The sequence below is a fragment of the Takifugu rubripes genome, chromosome 13 (genome assembly GCF_901000725.2).
Source record: "Takifugu rubripes chromosome 13, fTakRub1.2, whole genome shotgun sequence".
Classification (NCBI taxonomy): Eukaryota; Metazoa; Chordata; class Actinopteri; order Tetraodontiformes; family Tetraodontidae; genus Takifugu; species Takifugu rubripes.
The window spans coordinates 10,074,182-10,096,864 of NC_042297.1; the positions used below are offsets into that span (position 1 = coordinate 10,074,182).

Consider the following 22,683-nt stretch of genomic DNA (forward strand, 5'->3'; position numbering starts at 1 on the left):
ACACTGCAGACATGCTCTCACGCTCCGCCATGAAATATTTATGACTTTTATTCGACAACAAGAAACACATTTTCAGAGTGCTCTACGGCAAGGCAGCAAGCAGTTTGCTGGGACTGTAACGGAGTCGAGAGCGTGTTTGGACGGAATGGTTTTTCAGGCACGGCCACATGTGATCAGGATGCTCGGTGAAATGGCAGAAGATCACGTGATTTACCTCACAGAATAAATTAAGGAGAAGCAAAGCCTCACATGGAGGAGTGGTTCCCCGTCTGCACTGTACAGCTGTGACTGTCTGGACTCAGTTTTCAACTAGTGTTTTTACGCATAAATCAATGTGAAATTATTGTTTTTTTACAACGCCGCATGGCGTAATTTGGTTACAAACTCTATCGTGTGTTTAAGATTCTCAATAATGGACTTCTTTAGTGGCTGAGGAGAGAGCCTGGGAGAGGAATTTGCTTCTTTCCAGTGACTGAGAGGGTGTGATGGAGCATAAATTCCCAGCAAGTTAACCCCTGACCTTAAACAAGACACGGTTTTGAAGATGGAATTTCAGAAAGAAGCTCTACATTCAGCACCTGACCAAAATGATTAGGGTGCCTCCTCCAGCCTAATTCAGTCTTACGTCACACGTGCAGCAGCGGGAAAAATGCAAGCGTTAAAGCGCGCACGTGAAATCTGTGAGGCTGAAGCGTGTAATCAGCGCCGAAGCCCCCCCTCCGAATCAAAATAAATAACGATATCTGGTTCTGGAGGGCTCGTTCTCCTTTTAGAAACGCAGCCCCTCGGAGAAGATAAGGGCAAAGAAAATAGTTGTTTCGCTATGTTCTTATCAGGCAGAACGGCATAATGTAATCTGACTCGATGGCATATCAGCTCAATCACACTGCTCGGCTAAGGAGGGAGGAAAGGAGAGGGCGGGAGAGACGTCACACATGTGGGAACCCATTGACCCAATATAAACCATAAAGAATGCAGTGACATAAAATATGGCACCGTTCCTCGACCTTGCATCAGAGTCTGTTAGGCAGTTGTTCACTTAAAATGTGTTGGATGGATGAATGAATCAAAGCAAGTGGGCAATGTCTGCTCTGTCGGTAAACAGAATTGAATGGGACTGATAATTTAAACTGCTCACGTTTCATTAAAGTCTTTTGATCAACAGAATCAATGCCCTTACCCAGGATGGTTTGCAAACAACGATCCATTAAATAAAAAAAAACCTTTCTGAGTTCAAATGCGGATGAAAATGGGGGAAATTACTCCACAAGAGTCACCTGGAGACAATGTTTCTGTGTGAATCTGATGATCTAGTTTGCACAATTATCTTTTTATTTAATTTTGAAAGTTTGTGGCCTGATGTGAGATACGGCACCTCCATATGAAATCAAACTTTACGCTCCTTAATTCACTTCACAGCATCACTGGAGGCTCTTCCAATATTTTAGCGGGCGTTTTTGATTGTGCCTGCTTTTGTGTGTGTGCTCAGAAGACAGACTTTGATGACTCCGTCTCCTTGAACAATATCACGCAGAGGTGTGAGATGATTTCTATACGCTCTGCGTCCCGGCTGTGCCAGAATCTGATTAATAGACCTTGTTGTGCCGTCTGGAAAATGTAACAAAGAGAGAAGAAGGAGTGAGGGAAGAAAAGGAGGACTGTTCTCCAGTACATGGCAACACACATCTGGGAGGGCTCTCTGGAGACAAGCTGCGGATTTCTGGAGCTAATTGAACAGCCTGCTCCACCAAGATTTAGGCTTTTCTGTTATTTGGGAAATGCGTGACAATGGAATTTTCCCTCTTGCATCACCTTCTTCCGCCCATGCCCTCATTGCGGAATATTTCACGGTGCTTCACATCATGATGCACGAGCTCACTGTGGACATGCCCACAAAGAAACTGCAGGTGTTTGCTATGCCAGTCACTTCCTCCTAACTCCATGTCCCTGAGAGACCTAATTGATATTCTAAAGCAGAGCCACAGCCGCATCTCGGGCTCACCTTAGTCATTAGCGAGCCCCGCAGGGCTGTTTGCATTATAATCTCTGATTTAGATTGTGTGTTACCTCTGTGTCCTTTCTCCGAGGTTGAGCTGTTTGTGGGAAAAGGCCGCGGCGGTAGCGGATCAAAGCTCAAATTAGCTGCCGCCTCTCACGTTCCCGACGACCACGAATGTTACAGGTCACGGGCTCACATTTAAACAGAGCTGCTCAAATTATTAATTAGCCCGCTTGGCCTAAAATGCTGCCACAGTGTTGTCACAGGGAGCGATGAACAAATGCCATCTGATGACCCCTCTATACTTCTGTAGCGACACCGTTCTAAGGGGAGATCCAAGACCAAGTTCACAATATACTTACATAGTGTAATACTGTCATAAAATAACACTCAGGGCCCGTAAACTCCAGCCAACAGACCTTTGATACTTGATGTTGGATTTCTCCAATCTTATTACAGCCTTAAATGTATATATATAATTACTTTGCTTATACTTTATTACTTTATTATAATAATTTGCACCACCAGCCAGAAAGCGTTCCTTTAGGTTCTGATCTCTGTGTTCCATCATTACAGATGTTCGCAGCCTTGCCCTAAAGACTTCCTGTGTGTTGCCGAGCTACAATTTAGCAAATTACAAAACTGCTCCAAGAAAACTAAAGGTTTAATCACTAAGTGCAACACACTGTAAATCCCAGCAGTCCTTTTGATATTGTGTTTAGAAGAAATATTATTTTAACCTTGAAGGTTTTTTTTAAATAGTTTCCATCTTACTGTATGTGCTAGTGAGCCAAAGAACGGAGTGCAGGTGTCTGATGACTCTCCGTGAATGAAAATTAAATTAATGGAAAGCAGGTGGCTGCTTGAAAAGGCTGACTGCTCCGACTGTGTGACCGAACGTGTCCACCACCTCAGCTGCTGTCGGCGCTCATGGAAAAGTGGAGGTGTGACACATTATAAATGGAAGCAATTATTTACAGTAATATTGGATTAATGTAGTTTAGATTAAACACAAGCAATGGTCAAGAGTTCCGCACAGAGGTAAGCTTCTGGTTCGGTCGTGAGCATTTTGCTGAAGTTGTTTGCTGCATTTTCATCGATACCTCCACTTCTTGTAATTTTGTGTAGTGGGTGCCGACTGTTGCTGTTTATCTTCTTACTGAATATTTATGAGACTCATTTAACCATGTATGAGAAGTCAGGTTGACCTTTGTTAATAACTGGCCCATTCCTTAATGTTCGAACTAATGACTGAAAATGAAAAACACAGCCTGACCCCAAAAAAGACAAATTTGTTGGAAATTCCCCTCAGAAAATGCAGCCACAGCAGAGTTTTTATGTCCCTCCAAAAGACTGTACAGATGGAAAGGAAGTGGGAGCAAAATGCTGATTTTGTCAAACTTTTAGCCAACTTTAGAAAGCGGTTAATCATCATGTCTGACACAGAATATCCCAATGCAGTTGGGGGATTTTAACTACATGTTTACGAAAGTGTACATCAGTCAAAATGTGACAAAATGAGCTTTTATATTTTGGGAAATGTACACAATGACTTACACACACACACATACACACACGACTTTAGGGTTTTAGTTTTTATTTCATCTTCTCCAGCTGTCTCTCATTTGCAGATCATAAAGGATGTTTTTTAAATGAGGCAACATCAAACAGAGTACATTGTAAAACTATCACAGCATGTTTTTTTGACAGTTGTTACTTTGGGACAATTTCTTTAAATTACAAGATGTATCCTGTTTTGTCAGCTGCTCAAATTAGCATGAAATTTCCACTAGCTTCTGTGGAGAATAGGCTCTAGTTTTTACTAATAAAATGAAGTCTCTAGACTGATGAAAAAGTTCATTTAAGAATAACAGTGTAGGTTTGACAACTTCTTCTAATGTCGTCCATTCCAGCTGGACTGAAATCTGTACGATATCTTGAGCTTTTAGCCAATCAGGAAAGCTTGGCATTTGCAATGATACGTATTTTACTTGTTGAAATATTGATTTTAATAGATTTGGTGATTGACATCATGATAGAAGAATACATATTGGCACTTGTGAACAACTAAAGGTGTATGAACATCCAGCTCTATTCTGTGTCTCTAAAGGTTTCTCTCGGCAGGACACTCACTTTCTGGGCCTCCCTAATGCGCTGCACAGCCACTCTGATCAATGCTTTCTTTCACTGAACTTCACAGCATACACGCTGTTCTTCGGCGGACAGCAGATACACACAGCACTCACACAAAAACAAGCAACTATCCCTCGGTACTTCAACTAATCTCCGTGGAATGTTTAGGGAATGGTTTTCAAGACATTTTGTGGCTTCCCTGCTCTTTAAAGCAGAAATGTGTGCTTCAACAGAAAAGAAGAATCCGCAAAATCTAGAAAAATTTAGCAAAAGACAGTCCTGGTGTGGTATGTAAGGTCAGGGTCAGGGTTAAATCTATACAAAAAGCACATTCAGAAAACAACCAACACAGAAGATGATTGCCCAACATGAATATGCATACAGCTAAAAGTATAACATAATAATTAGGAGCAGAAAGGAGCAAAGAGAGAGTGTATTTTAACTTGATTCAAAAGCTAGAGAAAACTAACAAGATCTCAAGATTCTGAGATCTCATAAACACGACCATTCATTCCAGGTCTTTGGTCAGATGGTCAGATATGGCTTAACCTTTACCTTTACTTACAGCTGGTAAAAAAAGACAAGTGAGCTAATTGTGATGCAAAATAAATTAATATGAAGCAAGGGGACTTCAAACAATATAGGTTTCCAAATAAATCCTGTCTTTTGTGACTTTACAACTCAAAGGTAAATCAATGTGTCATCTGCAAAAGAATGACAAAAGACACCATAGGCAACATGTACAAGACAAAGACAGTAAGAGAGGTCCTAAGATGGAACCTTGAGGACACCCATGAGGAGCAATGTTAGATAGGCTGAAGAACTGACTCTGTTGCATTACCTCTGATACCTGATAATGTTTGTGGCATAACTCCAAACAAAAAAGTGTAACCCGATGATAATGTAAACTCAAAAGACTCTGGCACTGTCTTCTGACTTCTCATGCATTCTATCATCTCAAAAAGATCCACATTCTGGTTTTCTTATTTATTTATTGTATTTATCCTGTGACAGTGGAGCATATCAAACATTGTCTTCTATGTCCCGAGATAAATGTCTGGTCTGTCTTTGGTCTCTGGCACACAGAAATGTTGTCCTGGCGCGCCATGCCAAGGGAAATGTCTCACAATCTGCGAACCTTGATAATGGCAGAAATCCGGTTCTGTTTATATTCATTCTTTTTGTGTTTGTATTAAGCAAACAATTCAAATACCACATGCGTGTTTGCCGATGACATGAGTAACACATTTGTATAAAGCTGGTTCAAGAGCAGGAGAACATTAGTAAAAATCAATTCCAGCAGCCCGTTATGTTATTCACAGAATGTTAGAAAGATATACAAGCAACAGGCACAAGCGAGTGTGTGTGTGTGCATGTGTGTGCACAACTGTAACTGGATTTAATGTTAAGAGCGGCACATGACCTACGACAAGGGTTATGGTTATGGTTGGCGCAGCCTGCTGCCACTACACAAAATCCATATTTTGATTCTCAAATGAATTCCCAAAACAGACTCTGGAACAAATAATGGGTTCAAAATGAAAAGGGGAAAAATATATTAAAGTTTAAGGAAAAAAATAAAGAGCCTCTCTAAGAGGAAAGGGAAGTGTAGAAGTTATGAAGCATAGCTTTGCCAGCATGACAATACATTTACACAACTTACTGTTTAAGACACATATTAGGCAGTGATGGCCTAAAGGTTTAATCACCTTTTTTTAAACAGTGACCTTTAATACACTGAAGTAAATGTCAATGAGTGGACAAAATATTCAGTTGAAATTTGTAAGTAATTGATGAGTACAAGCTCGTTATTCTCAATCTCTCTCTTGCTCTCTCTCTATCTATTTTCTCTAAAGAAATACTGTTGTTTTTAGTTTAAGTGTATGAAAATTGAATAGATTCTATCCATCTTAGATTTCCCCCTGTTACAACAGTATGAAATGGTAATTGTACTGTCCACAAAAGCTGACTATGTCTTTAATGTTGTAACAGATTAGCAGAAGACCCCGCCCACCCACAGTGAGGTGTGTTGTATGTCTGAATGCCTTTGCAGATGGTAATGTTGACTCTGGAAGGCTCATGGTTCCCTGGCTGCTGCAGGCCAGGAAACATCACTAGCACTAGGGCCATGTGGGACTGCTCCTTAAAAAAGTTTGAGATTTTCTCACAGCTCATCGCAAGCAATCAGGCAAAGAGCAGCTCGCAGTCTCGTAATGCACAGACACATTCTTCCAGAGCATCGAGAGACATGCTCAGTCAACTGTCGAGGACAGGAAACGGACAGACAAGAAGTCAGGACTTGTTTTTACAGCACTTAAACACAGGAAGACTGTTAGAGGGTCTTCTGCAGTCCCCTGTCTCCTTTTCAACGACTGGTAGTAAAGACTTGCCGATGCACTCAACCACAGACTCACGTTTCAACCTTGTGCTTGTCTTTCAACAGTTCTCTTAAAGCTGTACCCGCAGAACGTGGATGCACATGGCTTACTGACAGAGCTACAGGTAGTTGCAGGTTGTGTTATTGGGTTGAAGCTGTTTTCTTTATTTGCTGTGTGGTCTTTTGAGTGGTGTTCATAGCCAGTATGGTGCCTTTTATTGTGGCATGTGTGGTATTTGTCCTGCTGGGTTCTAAACAGTCTCAGGTGCATAGCCAAAGTCAGGGGCAGGATACCTCTGCTCCATGGAGGCAGGTGATTCAGTGGGAGAACAATGGTCGGATGTATAGTCTGTTAAACAGTGGAGCCGAGTATGTCCCTGCTGGGAGTGAGGTGAGGGACAGAGGCCCCAGGGTGGTTGTTGCCGATGGTAATCAAAGAGCTCGTAGACCTCAGGGAGGCAACGTTCGCCGTCAGGCTCCAGTTCGAGCATCCTCTGAGACTGTCCGCGGAAACAGAAGGCATCCTTTTGGATTTGGACAAGTATCGGAAACCTGGAGGCAAAGTCCAAGCAGCGCAGGTGGAGGCCAATTCCAAGGATCCTCTAGTATTCCCTTTAGACCATCCGCAGGCTCCTCCTCATCTTCCTCATCCTCATCATCATTTTCTTCATACAATATACCTTCATACCCACAATACCCTATACCTCAACAGCCCCCATTTCAACCAGTACCAGTACCTTGGGACTCAAGCTTTGTGGAGGAACCAGTCAGGAGTTATGAACCACCTTTTCAAACATTTGGGGGAGGTTATGGCGGTGGAACTTACAGTACTCTGGGATCATATGGAGGTGGTGCAGTTGGTGGAGGTGGTGCAGGTGGTGGAGGTGGTGCAGGTGTTGGAGGTGGAGTGCCCCCCGCTGAATTTTCTGATGATGGTTACCAATTCTACCAGCCACATGGCTATGGGCCTAATCCTGCGGTTCCAGCACGTGCTGCACAGCCACCTTTCACAGACGGACTGGACCACAGATACACCCAGAGTCTCTACAATGACAATTCGTCCCCTGCTATCCCTGGACTGGGTGCCAACCCAGCTGCTCCCGTCATGGTCGACAGAACAGGACAAGTTGCTCGAGCACCAGTCAGGAGCCCCCAGTATGAGCAGTTTCCTCCATTTGGAAGACCCCAGCCACCATTCCTCCAGCCAGTTTCACCTGGACGAGGTTCTCCCAACTCTGCCTTAGAGAATCCCAGCATCAGTGTTGGAAGTGTGTTCCGACGAGAACAAAGAGGTATGTTTTATCTGGCTTTTATAAACGTGTGTTGTTTACAGAAGATTTTGTTAGTTTATCATTGCCCTAATGCTTAAAATTGTTGTGGAAACTTGTGAAAAGTTATGAAGGACATATTGTAATAGTCATTAAATTCACATCACTAGTGGGAACAGGAAGTATGTGCTTCCAGAGATACCGCCGCAGGCTTTCATTGAGCCACAAAGCAAAAGCGAGCACAGTGTGATTTGTATTACTGCTGGATGCGTGAAGGTAAAATATGCAAAGTCCAGGGAATTGAAGAGCCCATCCAGTCATGGTTCTCCAACATGGTTCCTGCCATTTTCTCAAACTCCTCAACAAACGTCCAGCAGGACATGTTTAAATCCGACCTCTTCGTCAGTTTACAAACAGAGAAAAATTCATACAGTCTTCATTACACAATCATGTTTCCCAGCATTTCCCACTGATGTTATTGGAAACAGATTTTGAGCGAGCTGTGCCAATGTACAGAGCAACACAAGAACCTTTGTTTTTTACTTGTGGGAGCTCTCGGGGGACTTACGGGTTTAGTAATGGTGCTAGTCATCGCGTAAGGGGGGCTGGTAAGGAGAAGTGTAGTTTTGCAGTGGCTAACCCCTGACCAGGAGAATAAATATGGGAGGGGGATACAGTACATCTTGGCCCTCTGAGGGGGAGAGAAGGAGGGAGGCTGTGGAAAGTCCCTGCAACACACGGGGACCATTGCTTAAATCGCAGGAAACTAAAGAAATATTCAATCTGTTCTTTGGGGAATGATGTGTGTTAATACATGCTTAAAGAAGGCTTTCCCAAAGTTTCTGCAGCTTACAACATTTCTTTACATGTGAATTAATGGGGGAAAAAAGGATTTAACACAAACAAGATGTGCAGTTTTTACATTTCGAGTTGCCAGAGGCTGTTTAGAATGTTTGGTCTGAGCTGAAACACGAGTCTCAGCCTGTTAAAAATACAGATTGCGTTACATCTGTGATCTGCCTTTCTGTCACTATAAGGCCCCACAGCCATCCCTGTATGTGTTGGATGCTGCAGAGCCTTGGCAAAAATTGAAAATCAAAGTGCTGTAGTGATGCCCCGGTAATCATGATGAGGAAGACTCAGCCCCAGAAAGCATTTGAAAAGCTGACACTTGTGTGCTCCTTGAGCATCACCTTGTGATCAAGTGAGAACTGTTAGATCTGGATACCTGCACTTTACAAATGAGACACATATTTAGGTTAGATACAGGGCAATTGATTGTAATGAGTGTAGTTTCTGATCATATTCAAACATGTTTGTCCATTCTAGGGTACTTTGACAAAATAGTTCTCCAACTATACTTGAATTCTCATAGTAGTAATACTTACTTTATGATACTCATACTACACGGGACTTTCGAACAAGTGTATACATATCTTTTAAGGGTTACGCTAAGGGTGTTTTTAGGAAAGATACTGTCACTCCACTCTTCACAAGAACTTCATCACTACTTTTAATGCCTTCTGCAACTAAGGCCAAAGGCATTCCTTTGAACTGACTATAGATCTGTCCACTTTATTTAACAACTTGCCCCAAATTTGTTTTATATGGTCTAGGTCCAGACTTCCCGGGGGCCATTCCATTATTTTAGTGTTCTAATAAATTTCTTCTGTCACTGGTAGTTCTACAATAGTTGGAAGAATAGTTTATTCACCAATTTTACAAAAACACTTAAAAGATCTTAAATTTGACAAGTGTTATAGTTGTAGCCACTGCATCTTTTTAGCAATGCACTCCAATAATGTGAGGAAAATTAGTTGATGTTTTTTTGGTTTTTTTAGTGTAAATCTGATTGGGCGTCAGTACCACCCGCCATACTGGTTGATAAACAGCCTTTCTATTTATCATTTAAATGAGCTGAATAAATTTCTAATATTCTAATCTGACAGACTATAGCACATCTGACTGAGCTCTATCATATAAGAAGCAACACGGAATTCAGTTTATTTTCTGCTGTGCCCCACTTAGAATATCATGTGCGACTTTGTCATATGCTGTAGACAGCTGATCAGCTTTGGCTTCTCAATATACTTTATCCCTGAGAAAGAGACCCAATTTCAAAATTCAAAAAAGATTAACAGGCGGAGAACAAAGCCTTCCTGGGATGAGGATGAAAATGAGGGTTTGAAGCGCTGGTGGAAAACTTTGGTGCCTCACACCAGTTATACAGTATTTACAGAAGCCGCCCCAAAAACCCTCTGCACTTAAGGAGGGCTGTCAAATGAGACGTTGACACTAGGCTTGTAAAGGAAACACTGGTTTATCTTGCAGTTGTGGAGAGAAAGGCCCAACGCGGATGATAAACATAGACAAATACTTAACAGGAAACTTTCTATCTAGATTCCATTGGATTTGAACTAGTCTTGTGAGGCAAAGGATACCCGTGGATGACGTCATCCTCTCTAAATGTGATCACAGTTAGATGGTTTAAATTTCCCTGGCTGAATGAGCTCACGTTAACCCGCGTTTTTCGAGTTAAATGCAGACGAGTTAGTTACTCCACTCCTCTGACCCCTAACTGAAGAGGGGACAGGCAAGCAGGTGCTAACAGGCTGTACATCACAGTTGTTTTTCTTCTTCTATCGTGTTCCTTTTTCTCGTGTTTTCTCACAACGGCTTGCTTTAAAACCCAGCCATGGCATGACCTCACTGTTTCTTTGCACTCTCTGTCTCTGTCTGGGGTTTTTCATCCATCTCCCTGCTCGTCGAAACTCGTTTGCACAAACTGAGGGGTGAAAAAAGGCAGACGGCTTCATAACAAGCAGTCCTGTCATCATTGGGGTTTTGCCTTATCCACCACAGATTTGCATCATCCTTTCAGTAAAGGCTAAAATGAGGTGATGTGTTTATATTAGGATTATTGCCATGAAGAATCAAATTAATCCCAAAGGAAATTGTTGTTTAGGCAAAAATGAGGTAATTGCCATTCCACAATGACTTGATATATTTTAGGTCTAATGACTATATGTATTTTAATACTTTGTAAGATTTAGCTGGATCATGCAAAATCCCCAGTCTTTGCTGTCCCAGACTGACCCCTGTCTCAGAAGTCGTAGTTAGGAGCACAAGTGTCTCATTAAAAAAAAAAAAAATCTGGAATGCACAGCAATTAGTGGTTAATGGTTCTCCATAGAATAACCCAGCGTGAACTGTGGACCCTGTGTGCACGCAGATCATATTGTCCAGAAATTAGAAGTTGATGACGGTTTAGTGAATTTTACATGTTAATAATGATCCAAAAGGTGGCACATTATAGTTTGCCATTTTGTCAACTGCTTGTGTTTAAGCTGCCTGTGTATTGTTTCAGGATTGCCTGACTTGGTTCCTGATCCAAACTACGTCCAGGCTTCCACATATATCCAACGTGCCCACATGTATTCTCTCCGATGTGCTGCTGAGGAAAAATGTCTGTCAAGGTAAACCAGTAAGCCTTTTGACTTTCGCCAACTGGATGAGGGTTTTTTTCATGTCATCTTGTCCCAGAAAAGTCCCCTCTGTTAATTTTCTGATGTTTCTCAGCAGTGTTGTTGTGGGAAAGATTTCCCACAATATGTTTGTTGATACATAAATGAATTAAACCCCAATCGAGTTGCTAAAATTCCCTGTAGGAGTGCATACTATGGTCTGAGTCCTTCGATTGCCTTTTCTCTAAGGACACTGTTGAGGTGATGGAAGTATGCTGTCCTAGTATTTGCCCTCCTATCATTACTAGCAGACCCATTTCCTTAAGCTCTTTCATATCCTGCCTGAGTTTGGAGCAATCGCTCACAGATGGGTAGTTGAAATTTGCCCTGCACTCCATTGTCAACAGCAGCCAGAAGATAAATAGCTTAGCTCTTCAGCAGTAGTTGGCTTTCCCAAAAAGGTGAATAATGCAACAAAATGTATAGCTCTGCCTGTTAAAACTGCCTTATTGCGAGAGATGGCTTTAAAGAGTAGATTGGTTTGCAGATAGGTTTCTGCTTTTCAAGCCCTTTGCAGCCTTTTTTCTTTGTCTCATTTATGAGAAACAGACAACATTCTTTTTTTGTGCAGCTTCCTTCACATTGTTTTGTCCCAATCCAGTACCGCCTATGGCCCCGAGACCACCGATTATGATATAAGGGTTCTGCTGCGGTTCCCACAGAGGGTGAAGAACAAAGGGACCGCTGACTTCATGCCTAACAGGCCACGTCACACCTGGGAGTGGCACAGCTGTCATCAGTGAGTGTTTAATACCAAACAGACCTTGTCTTTATACACATACCTCTCTGTAAGGGTATGGGTTGGTTTATGTAAATCACCCGCATGATTCAAGCTTAATGGAATTGTTGGTAATGCTCAGAGTGTTTTGGCAAATTTTACTGCAGGCGTGCTTAAAAGTTGCATAACCACAGATCTAGTTGGTTATTCATTTTTATAGTTTTGCCGCATACAACCATTATTGATGACAATCTGCCCGTTTTGGGGAAACAACAAATAGGATTCTCACTCCTCTCTTGTAGCATCCAGCTAGAAAAGTGTTTTAATATAATTTTTATTTACAATGTGCATTCCTATATTCATAGTGGCTTTTCAGGGAGTGCAACAGGCAATGATTCACCTTCTTGGCTAAGAAATTAGCCTACGCATACAGACTGACTGGTCGGTATACAGTCGGAAAGGTCTTAATATTCGCAATAACAGTACAAAAATGTGACATCAATCTTCTTCCAATGATGGAAAAATACACCTATTGAATTTTGATTCCATCCTGTTTCCTGAAGTTTAGGAGGGCTATCCCTAACCCTAATCGCCCTATCCTCAACAATTGATCTTGATGTTTCAAGGGCTTTTTGAGGTGGTTCTTCAGAAACGACCTGACCAGAGTGTAGGTCTCTGAAGTGCAGGGAGCGGCAATGAGTTCCCAACTTGGCTTTTACATTATTGGAATTTCTTATGGTTCTTGTCAGGCTAAGACTTTGTGAGCTGGTGGATTTTATCTGTTGAGTAAGATGCTGTTTGGGTTTTCAGAAAGGGTTGGATTTTGCTTTTATTGCCAGGTCATTTGGGAAGGTCCCAATCATTGTTTTGACAATGTATCTTGTATCTCGGTTACAACACTCAGACCAGGCTGTGGTCGTCATCTTAGAAGAATGTTGACCAGCTGGGAGACTGGCGATGTTGCTGTGGTGTGACATCATTCTGCAATCATGTCATGGGTCCCAAGAGCTAAGGCGAACATGCCCCTCAATTCTGCGATCAGAATAACAAATCACACACTTATCCTTCTTGTCAGTCTGTGACACCACTTCGCACTGCTGCTAAAGCACGATGGTATAGATATGGGTTACTGGGACAGAGAGTTTGTTAAAAAAGTCATCTCTTTAGGGAAAGGAAATCTCTTGCTACATTCCTACGATGAAATTCCTTGCCCTACATTCTAGTAGAAGGAGCTGTGCGGCGGCAGTTGTGTGTTCCATTCCATTCAATCCCATCCTTCCAATTAGTGGATTAGATACAAGAAGTGAGCAGCCTCCTCTAGAGTTCATCCGTGGTGAAAGTGTTGAAATGCTTTATGTTATCACACAAATGAAGACTAAAAGAATATTATAGCCAATATTCATCTGACATAAATCTGTTACAGGAGTTTACATCATTGAAATTAAAATCAATTTCAAATCTTGATCCTAAGAGTTTCTATTTTTATTTGTTGTTCAAACCATTCTTTTAGAGGACAGCATGGTCCATGTGTCCTTTAGGGGGGTCACAGATCAGGGCTTTTTATGCTTGGTGTCGCCAAACTAAGATGGTGTCTAGACAAATGCAGCACATAGAGGTCAAGGCCAGAGGTTCTTAACATCATTGTTGGGTTGCTAAGTGCACCAGGACCCACTTGTAGGCGTTGGAGACTCATGGTACCCTCATGCAGTTTGGAAAGAAACCTGAATCTCCTGCTGTAGGTCATGTTTTAGGTCTCTGATGATGCTCACATTATTTATCCTTGCACAATGGAACATATCGAGGTCTTGCTGCTTGCTTTTTTTCCCCTCCTGCGCTCCCCTACAAACATCCTGGTGTTCTGGCCTGTTTCCCGGTGTCCTCTCCACACCTTTGGAAAGCTCTTTTGCTTGTGTCTTGCTAATGTCTGCCCAAAGTGATTGTAAAGGTATGAGAGACAAATTCCACTGGTGTTGTGGGATTAAGACTTTATGTCCTCTTATCCTTATACCAACATGCTCCAGATGTTATGAGAAAGTAGTTCTCCCATTATGTGCTCTACAAGTGAAGTTCTGACCTGTGTCATGTTTGAAGTGGAAAATGAGTCATGACGATGCAGCAGGATCGGAATGTCTTCAGAGTTATCCATGTTAATTCTTGCACGTGTCCCTCCAGCGCTACATTCTCTGAAGTTGACATAGTCGCTGAAGCAATCCAAGAGTCCGAGGAGAACCCTGAGTAGTCCAGCCACTCACAGTGTTTCCTTTGTTCTGCTCACTTTTCTTTTTGGAAACGGAGGAGCTGAACTGAACTTAAAGGTAAACACAGACCAAAACCAAATCGGTCGTTGTGGATAGTCCCAGTAGGGTCGGTGATAACAGAGTCAGGTACCTGCGACGGTCTCATGGCTGACTGACTCCTCTATGGAAAGACTGATTCCCTCAAAGTTCACTTCATCCACCACTGGAAAGTACTGATGTTTCCTTCCAAGTCTTCCTTCAATCATTAATTAACCTTCCAGTAAAAACTGCAGGGACTTGGGTCAGATGATGTCAGGCGAAGGGCAATCGCGATGGTGTCTGACTGACTAGTTTGTTCAACTGTAAAATATTACAAAACAAAAACCTAACCTGCTAAAAAGTCAACACTGTGTCACTGAGCTGTGAGTGAAGCTGATGAAAATGTTCTTCTCATCAAACGGAAAATTAGACTCCTTTGGTTGGTGCTTGCAGTGCTGTGTGTGCTCTCCCTACAGATAATTAATTATTTGTAATATAAGACGCACAGTTGCTTATCCATTTATTAAACATACTAATTAGAAGATGCTCTTTTTAAAGTCAACACAGTCAGTAGCTGAATCGACAATTAAGAAAGCTTCATTTTTTATGCGTCCTTACTAGCATGAGGAATTTTGAACATTTTACAGCTGGAACTGGAGGTCCCTCCACGTAAACACATCTGAATATATTTTATAAACAACCTACTTCACACATGAGGGGAGAAAATTTAACCTGAGCTGTAGAATCTGTTAATTTGTCACATATTCATGCTGCTTAAATTAATTATAATTAATTATTAAACAGGAAATTTCTTCATTAATATATATATATATATATATATATATATATATATATATATATAGTAAACATGTTATAGGTGTATTTTTAATGGTTTTTCTATTTTACAAAGTTTCTTAACCCTAAAACCCTAAAAGCCTAAAAAACCTAAAAAGCCCCCCAAATTAAATTATTTCCCTATAATAGAGTTCATCTCCCTCTTCTTAGTGTCTAGAGTGATCTAGAGATTTTAGAGATTTTATATTGGCAAAAAATATTGAAAAAGTGGCAATTGGGAAAAAAACAAAGGGGGACATGAAATCTCTCCCCCAGGTAGACAGAAAATTGCACCAGGCAAACACTGACTCCATCCTGGCAGCTGCTATTGATCAACCTTCAGCAGCTCTTTGACTCCATGCAGCTAATTTCATAGATTTGAGCAAAGGACCAAGTCTCCACCAAGGTTGTAGCAAGTTACCAGCAGGCAAATTTGAAAATATATATATATAAAAAAAAACTCTGATCACTTTGTCATTGTGACATCAACAAAAATATCTAAAATAACAAAGGGGGAAAACATTCCGACAGCTCTGTATATTTGGTGCATTGTCTGAATTTTACAGTGCAGCGGGATATTACAGGAAGTGTAGTGATGCTGAAGGAGTCTGTGGTGTTGTTATATGTTGACTTTGGAGGCAGAACAATTTTTTCACTTAAAATAATTCTCAGCTTCTGCGAGCAAAAAGAGAGAAAAACAAACTGCCACTGTTGTCAAAGCTATTCACTCGTTTCTACACACTCATGTGGAAAAAACACAAAAAATCTTGCACAGAAGCAGACACAATGGAGGAGTTAACAATATCAACTTCAACCAAAGGGTGGAGAAAGGCAGCACTCAAAAATGAGAAATTGATCCAATGCTCAGAAAAAAGAAGGAGCAGGATCGCGACACAGAACCAAGGAGAAAAAAGGGATTGTCACACTGAAGAAGACCTGATTAGAGTGACAAAGACACTCGGTTGTTCGTTTGGCACCTCATAGCTCTGTATACAAGAGATGAGATAAGGTCGATGTGGTTGATGAGGAAATTTGACGTACTTGCAGTGTCATGTGTGGACTGGTGACCAGTCCAGGGGGTTTTCCTGCCTCTCACCCAGTGACACCAGGACCCCATAACCAAGACCAATAGATGGATGGAGGGAAAACAGGGACAGGTGAAAAGACAACATTGTGGGGAAAGGAAAGGCCTCCATCAGGAGCTGCATCTCAGGGTGGAGATCAGCATGTATGCCCAAGAATCACAGCTTTACCCATCAACGCAGAATTATACCGCTGTCTCAATCCATGTAAATATGTTCTTGCTGGCCTTTAAACGCAATTATGTGGAAATTATGTACATTGAGTAGCTTCCCGGGTCACTTTGACCTTTGGGAGGGGTCTAGATCATTTTGAGGGGCCCGCAGACACAAGGGAGTGCGCTTCATGTTCAATCTAGATGATCAGTAGCCGTGTGCATCCAGGCCCTCCTAAGCTGCTGAAGCTGTGTACACACAGACAACACAGACAAAACAAACTGCTGCAGCACACATCTTATTGATGTCAGCTAATTAACAGTGTTCATACACCATCACGGTGTTAATGTAGCTATGACGTGAGTGAAGGTGCAGGAGGTCAGAACGGTGATTCATTTCTTTGCAGCTGCACCGTCTTTTGCACAATGTTTCTTTTTCTCTTTAAAAATCTTTTTCTTTTTTTTTTTTTTAATTACAGGCACTACCACAGCATGGACGAGTTCAGCCACTATGATTTGCTGGAGCTCACCACTGGCCGTAAGGTGGCGGAGGGACACAAGGCCAGCTTCTGTCTGGAGGACACCACCTGTGATTTTGGTCACCTCAAACGCTACGCCTGCACCGCTCACACTCAGGTAGCACAGAAGCAGAACCAAGAACGGCTAGATTCTACTCTAAATTATATTATATTCTGATAATGCCGTATTTGACAGGTATTTGGCAGTTTTCTTATTCCTCTTCTTCACTCCTCTGTCTCAGGGTCTGAGCCCAGGTTGCTATGATACATATAACGCTGATATTGACTGCCAGTGGATTGATATCACAGACGTGCAGCCTGGAAACTACATACTGAAGGCAAGAGCACAAATTAGCTTCATTTGTGGACACAGCATACGGCAGAGGTCCGCAGCACGGTCCAATAATCTATAGAACATTGTATCAGTGTATATCTGACTCATTTGTGTTTCAAATGCTGAGTAATAATATGATATTATTTCCCATATATGATCCGTTTGGTTATTTGCTGACATGCTGCTCGTTTCTTCTACACTAAGCTTGAAGAATTGAACCTTTTTTGTGATTTGTGTCACAGCTTCAGGTCAATCCCAAGTTCTTGGTGATGGAATCAGACTTTACCAACAATGTGGTACGGTGTAATATACATTACACCGGACGGCACGTTAGAACTAGCAAGTGCAAATTAGCACAGTAAGTAAGATTTATATGCTCGTTGTTCTTAATGTGCTGATTATAATTGTCTTTGAGTATATCTCTGTAAAACAAACAGCAGAATCCGGTTTTCACTACAATATTTGAAGGTATAATTGATGATGTCATTACTCAAAGTTAAGATAAATTGCCTCTGAAAACAATATACTCTGAAAACTCCTTGAAACTTCTCCAGAGTTAAAGATGCTGACGATTGTCAGCTTAATAAAATAATTACATTCCCATTATTAAGTCTGAAATTTGAACACTGTCCCGCACTCGGATCGTGACCACACTGATATGGTTACTTAATAATCTCCCTGAAGAGATATGAGGGGTGGATATAAATAGGAAGATATCTATTACATGACAAATTCAAAACAAATTAGCGATCGCAATATTGAATGTTCATTAAATCCATTTTGATTTGAAATTGAAGACATGACGATGCTGCAATAGGAAATTAAATTCAACAAACAGCTTCAAATACTATTTGATAATTCTCTTTTTGTTTTTCTTCTTTTTTGATTATTATGATTTTTGTGATATAATAATTATTATTATCATTAATAGAAGCAATAGTAGGAGTATCTCATTAAGCAGACTTCACATATTTTTTAAATAAAATATAGATTAACACGAATGGTGCCCTTGAAATGACCTCCTCTAAATGCACAGACATGAATAAAATGATGGTTTAGGGTGGGGCACATGTAACACATAAACCTTAACAGCATTTTAATCATTTCTCCTCTTCAGTGATTTTTAAAAACATCATTTATAGGGACGTGGTAACATCGAAAATATTCATTTGGTTTAAAACTACAAAAGCCCAAAATCAGGTCTGTTGTTATTCTTCCTAAAAACAGAAATATAAGGGCCTTTATTATTTCCAAATAACCAAATATCTCCACTTTGGAAGATTCTTTCTGCTGCTTAAAAGTAACAATAAATCCCATTTCAAAAGTTAGACAGAGGCATTTTAAACCAAATGATGACCCTCAAGACATCTGAACTTGTCATTTATGCCGTCTTTATTTATCTATTCCGCAGGTCTTGATCGGGCACGGGAGCGCCGCCACGCCGAGGTGACCCTCGTTGCTGTTCCATTGGAATATGAATGGAATCCATTTGTTGTTGCCTCACTGTCGCCGTGCCTCCATAATGTGCGTTTTCCTGGTTTGCCAGGAGACAACTGGCACTGAAGGCAGTGAAGATGCATCCCCCACCCCACACAGACACACACGTACGCACACACACCATCCCACGTTGTCCATTACGTTGACATCCAGTCTGCTGTTCACATCCCTCCAGTCTGCGTTTTTGTATTTACAGACCAAACCTTTCTCACACCGTTGTTACGCGGATCATTGACTCGTATCTTTACTGTATTTGCACAGGTCCACTCGCACAGCCTCCCACAGAGTGGCTGCTCCGCTTTAATAATAAAAGAAGGAGCTGCTGTGTCTGGGGCTGGAATGAGCGCTTCCAGACGAGTTAGAGTTCAGCTGCAAGCCACCAAATAAAATTAGGCCACAAAATCTTCCCTGGTGCACTCGTCCGTGCAGCGCGGGGACAGGCTGAGGTGCTCCATCGCTCAGATGGGCTGTAATCTTTTATTCTTTCCTCTCTGGTGCCTCATTGGCTCAGGCCCGGTCGCTGTAGATCTCTGAGCACGTCCAGTTTGGTGTCACGTTAAGAGAAATAGAGAGGCAACTTGTCATATTTTGAATGATTAGCATCTTTAAATCTGAGCGTATACGTGGGCTCCCCAGTTTCTCTGCTTTAAACACGGGTCAGATCTTTGTTTCTCTCTTATTCTTAATGGTTTTGGGGGTAATCAGCAGCAACATTAAACTGCAAGACCTTTGACCTCTGAGGAGCTCTGAGAAACGTCCTCCAATCAATACTTTTCAATTGAATGATTTAATAATTTGTCCCCTACCTGTCAAAGGTGGTGTCAAGAATCTTTTCATATATTAGACACTACACAGATTTGGAGTAAACGATTAAAAGTGTTATAAACCCCTGAATATCTTGTTGGCCACTAGATGGAGCTACGTTTTAGACGGTATCTGGAGATGCAAGACTGAAGGGATGATTTAAGGTTGGCATATACAGTAGATCGTTGAGGGGGTTCTTGTCATCTTGATGTGACAACAAGTTCATTACTGCATTTGTGCTCTTAATGTCGCTGCTGTAAACTCTGATTCTTGAGTGATATTTATGAAGCTCCGTGAAAACAAAGACTCGTCCGGCTGCTTCTGCACCTCCCGCGACCATCGAACAAGCTCCTGCTCCTTGACATCCGTTGACTTTCATTACCTCATCAGACACCCGCCTGCACTTAACCCTAAATATTATTTGGTTTGATATTACAAACACACAAATCCAGAGACTTTTTAAAAAAAATATAACCCTTTACAATCAAATAAATCATGATTTTTGCTATAATAAAATCCAGAAACAGAAGCTTTAATCACTGTAAAGTATTATGAATTCATCATTAAAAATGGGAATGTGTTGAGAAGAGGGTGATGAGTAAACAAGAGCGATTAAATCAAAGAAATCAAATGTTGCTTTAACTCAGGCAGGAGTGGCTAATTGTGACAGGAACCTTTACCAAAACTGTGATTATATAAATTTGTGTTGACCAGTAGGAGTGAATAAATCAAATTCTAAGGAGCTTACAGTTATATAAATACAACATGCAAGGGTCTTTTTCCTCCCTGATGTCCTTGCTTCGGTTCAAGGCCTTGATTTGCCCTTTAGCTACACAGCTTTTCCTCATTGCAGACAGTTCTTCACATTTTCTTGTAAATTGTTTATTCCTTATTTGTTCCTCGGTAGCCTCTCATATCCGCTCACTGAAAACTGCTACATGTAAGTCTGAGGTTCGTGGAACCTGCGGGTGACAGTTATAGAGCCCGCGTGAGACACGGTGATGAAATTTGTATTTTCATAACAGTCAACACCTGTCAAAATGTAATTTACAATAAATACATTTACACATTTGCTCTGTGCGCGTCGTTCCTACCACACGTGCAGGTTTACGGAGGATCGGCAGCAGGTGGCGGGCTAAAGAAATCATCAAGATTATTGTATGTTTAATGCATTAAGATGTCTTCTTGGGTTCTGTTGACGCTTTTGTCATTTATAATTCAGGAACGTATGGAAATGTGACCTTTAAAAATAAATAAACACACACGGTGGACGGATGTTTGCAACCAGCGTGCACTCCACATCTGTCCACTGGTGCAGAGCACGAACGCCCCTCCCAGCGCTGTCGAAACCCGGTCCTCAAGGGCCACGATCCAACCGGGTTTTCTGACCTACCAGGTGGCCCCGGCAGTTGGCCGATTTCTCCCTGGGAGGACAGACCACCCGGCTGGGCGTCACCCCTTGAGGACTGGGTCTCCACACCCTACGAGGCTGGTCATCAGATTATTTTCCAAGATGAGATCTATGTTTCTTTCCTTTTCCTGCATGAATGTATAAACTGTTTTACACAAAGATGCCTTTTTATCAGAGTGCTCCCCTATATGTTATATCGGTATCATAGATTATGCGATCCCCCCCCCCCCCACCCCCCATTGGGTGGGGGCTATAATTCCATGTCCACCACCCCGCTTTCATTTTCATGGTGATGCCAAGAACTGTATTTAGAATAGCTGTCAAAGGTGGTGTACAGTTTTCCAGTGGAAGGAAATGAAAACCACTGTTGTGGGGGTGCATCCAATGTGTTTTCAAACAGTCTAAGAGGAGCGCATGAAAAACACCCCTGAAAGGGGGGTGGAGGCCGTAAAAGAATCTAGCCGATGCCTTGTGTTTTGCTAAGAAGAGGACCACAACGCGTGCAAAACAGCACACATGCCGCCTTGAGCAGAAAGGGACTGAAAGCTGATGGAGCAGCATGTGTCAGGAGGAAATGCTGGGACGGTCAAAGCAGCTTGTCAGCTGATGATCCAATTTGTGGTTGTCAGGTGGTATCGATCTGCTTGCAACCCTGCAGGATTTAACATAAGATGCATGACTTTTGCAAACAAAATGGAGCCACAATATTCTTCTTTTTTTTTGTCTGCACTGGGGATTCACAGTATCAAAGAGCTGTTTACAATGAGAGCTTCAACATCCCCCTGCAGCCCAGCGGAGCGTTTTCCCACAGACCAACATCATATTAATGTTGACAGTAAGCCTCAAAGTGCAGGCAAGGTCAATTGTGACCGTATCGCTTATGAAAATTCTATTTTGAACTTTCCTCCAGAGGAGAAAAGCGGTCTGAAACCCTCCGATGACCCCGGCTGTGAAATGCAGGGCGGAATGCTATCAGGAAACCAAACTAAACCCGGGAGCTGGAAAGCTTTGGCGGTTTGGACTGAATCTGGTGACTAGTTCATCTTTGTCCAGCCATCATCTGACCTGAGAATAAAGGAATTCTGGACTATTTAGTGCAGTCCAGATCTGCTGTGGCTTCTCCTTGCTGTAGCTCTGTCTTTTGCTGACCATCGTTGAGGTAACTAGCATTTCTGCAGCTGTAGCTTGGAGACCTTTGCGAGGAAAAAATCCAAATGATCTCACGCATTGTGTGATTACGCCCCCTAGCAACACTTCTTCCTGGTTGGCCCATCGGAGCACGGCTGCCTTTAATGTTTGCTTGGGCTTTAAATTCCATGGCGCTCTTCTGAGACCTCCAGTGTCCAAATCAAATATGAAATAAGGGCTGAAATTGGCAGTCAAGCTTCCCAGATACCCACTAGACTTATGCTAATAGTCAAGTGGCATTTGACTACAGAGAATCAGGCAGAAGGCTGCAAGAGAGCACAGGGAATTTCTTTTAAAGAAGGCCAGATTAAGATCCTTCAGACAACGTGATGGCCTGTGATCAGGCCCAGTGACGACTCGGGTGGCAGGTTCGTTCCCCCGACAGCTGCAGAAAGTGATGCGTGCGTGGCCATCATTACCACATAGACTTTGGCGGGAATCTTTGGGCTGGAATTTTAAGTGTCTCTGGGGAAAAACAAAACAAAAAGGAGAATTACATTTGCACAAACAAGGAGCGTTTCCCCAGTTTATACGTGAACCGGTGGGATAAAACACACGCTCCCCCTCT

The 22,683-nt window shown here is 41.9% G+C and overlaps 1 protein-coding gene across 1 annotated transcript; it reads left to right on the plus strand.

Annotated features, from left to right (window-relative positions):
* The first annotated feature begins 6,232 nt into the window (after positions 1 to 6,232).
* Positions 6,233 to 20,589, plus strand: loxl1 (lysyl oxidase-like 1). Its single transcript, XM_011609726.2, has 7 exons — positions 6,233 to 7,801; positions 11,145 to 11,253; positions 11,903 to 12,040; positions 16,843 to 16,999; positions 17,124 to 17,219; positions 17,458 to 17,573; positions 18,627 to 20,589. Exons 1-7 carry the CDS (start codon positions 6,715 to 6,717, stop codon positions 18,631 to 18,633), a joined length of 1,710 nt encoding a protein of 569 aa, XP_011608028.2. The 5' UTR covers positions 6,233 to 6,714; the 3' UTR covers positions 18,634 to 20,589.
* The last annotated feature ends 2,094 nt before the right edge of the window (positions 20,590 to 22,683 follow it).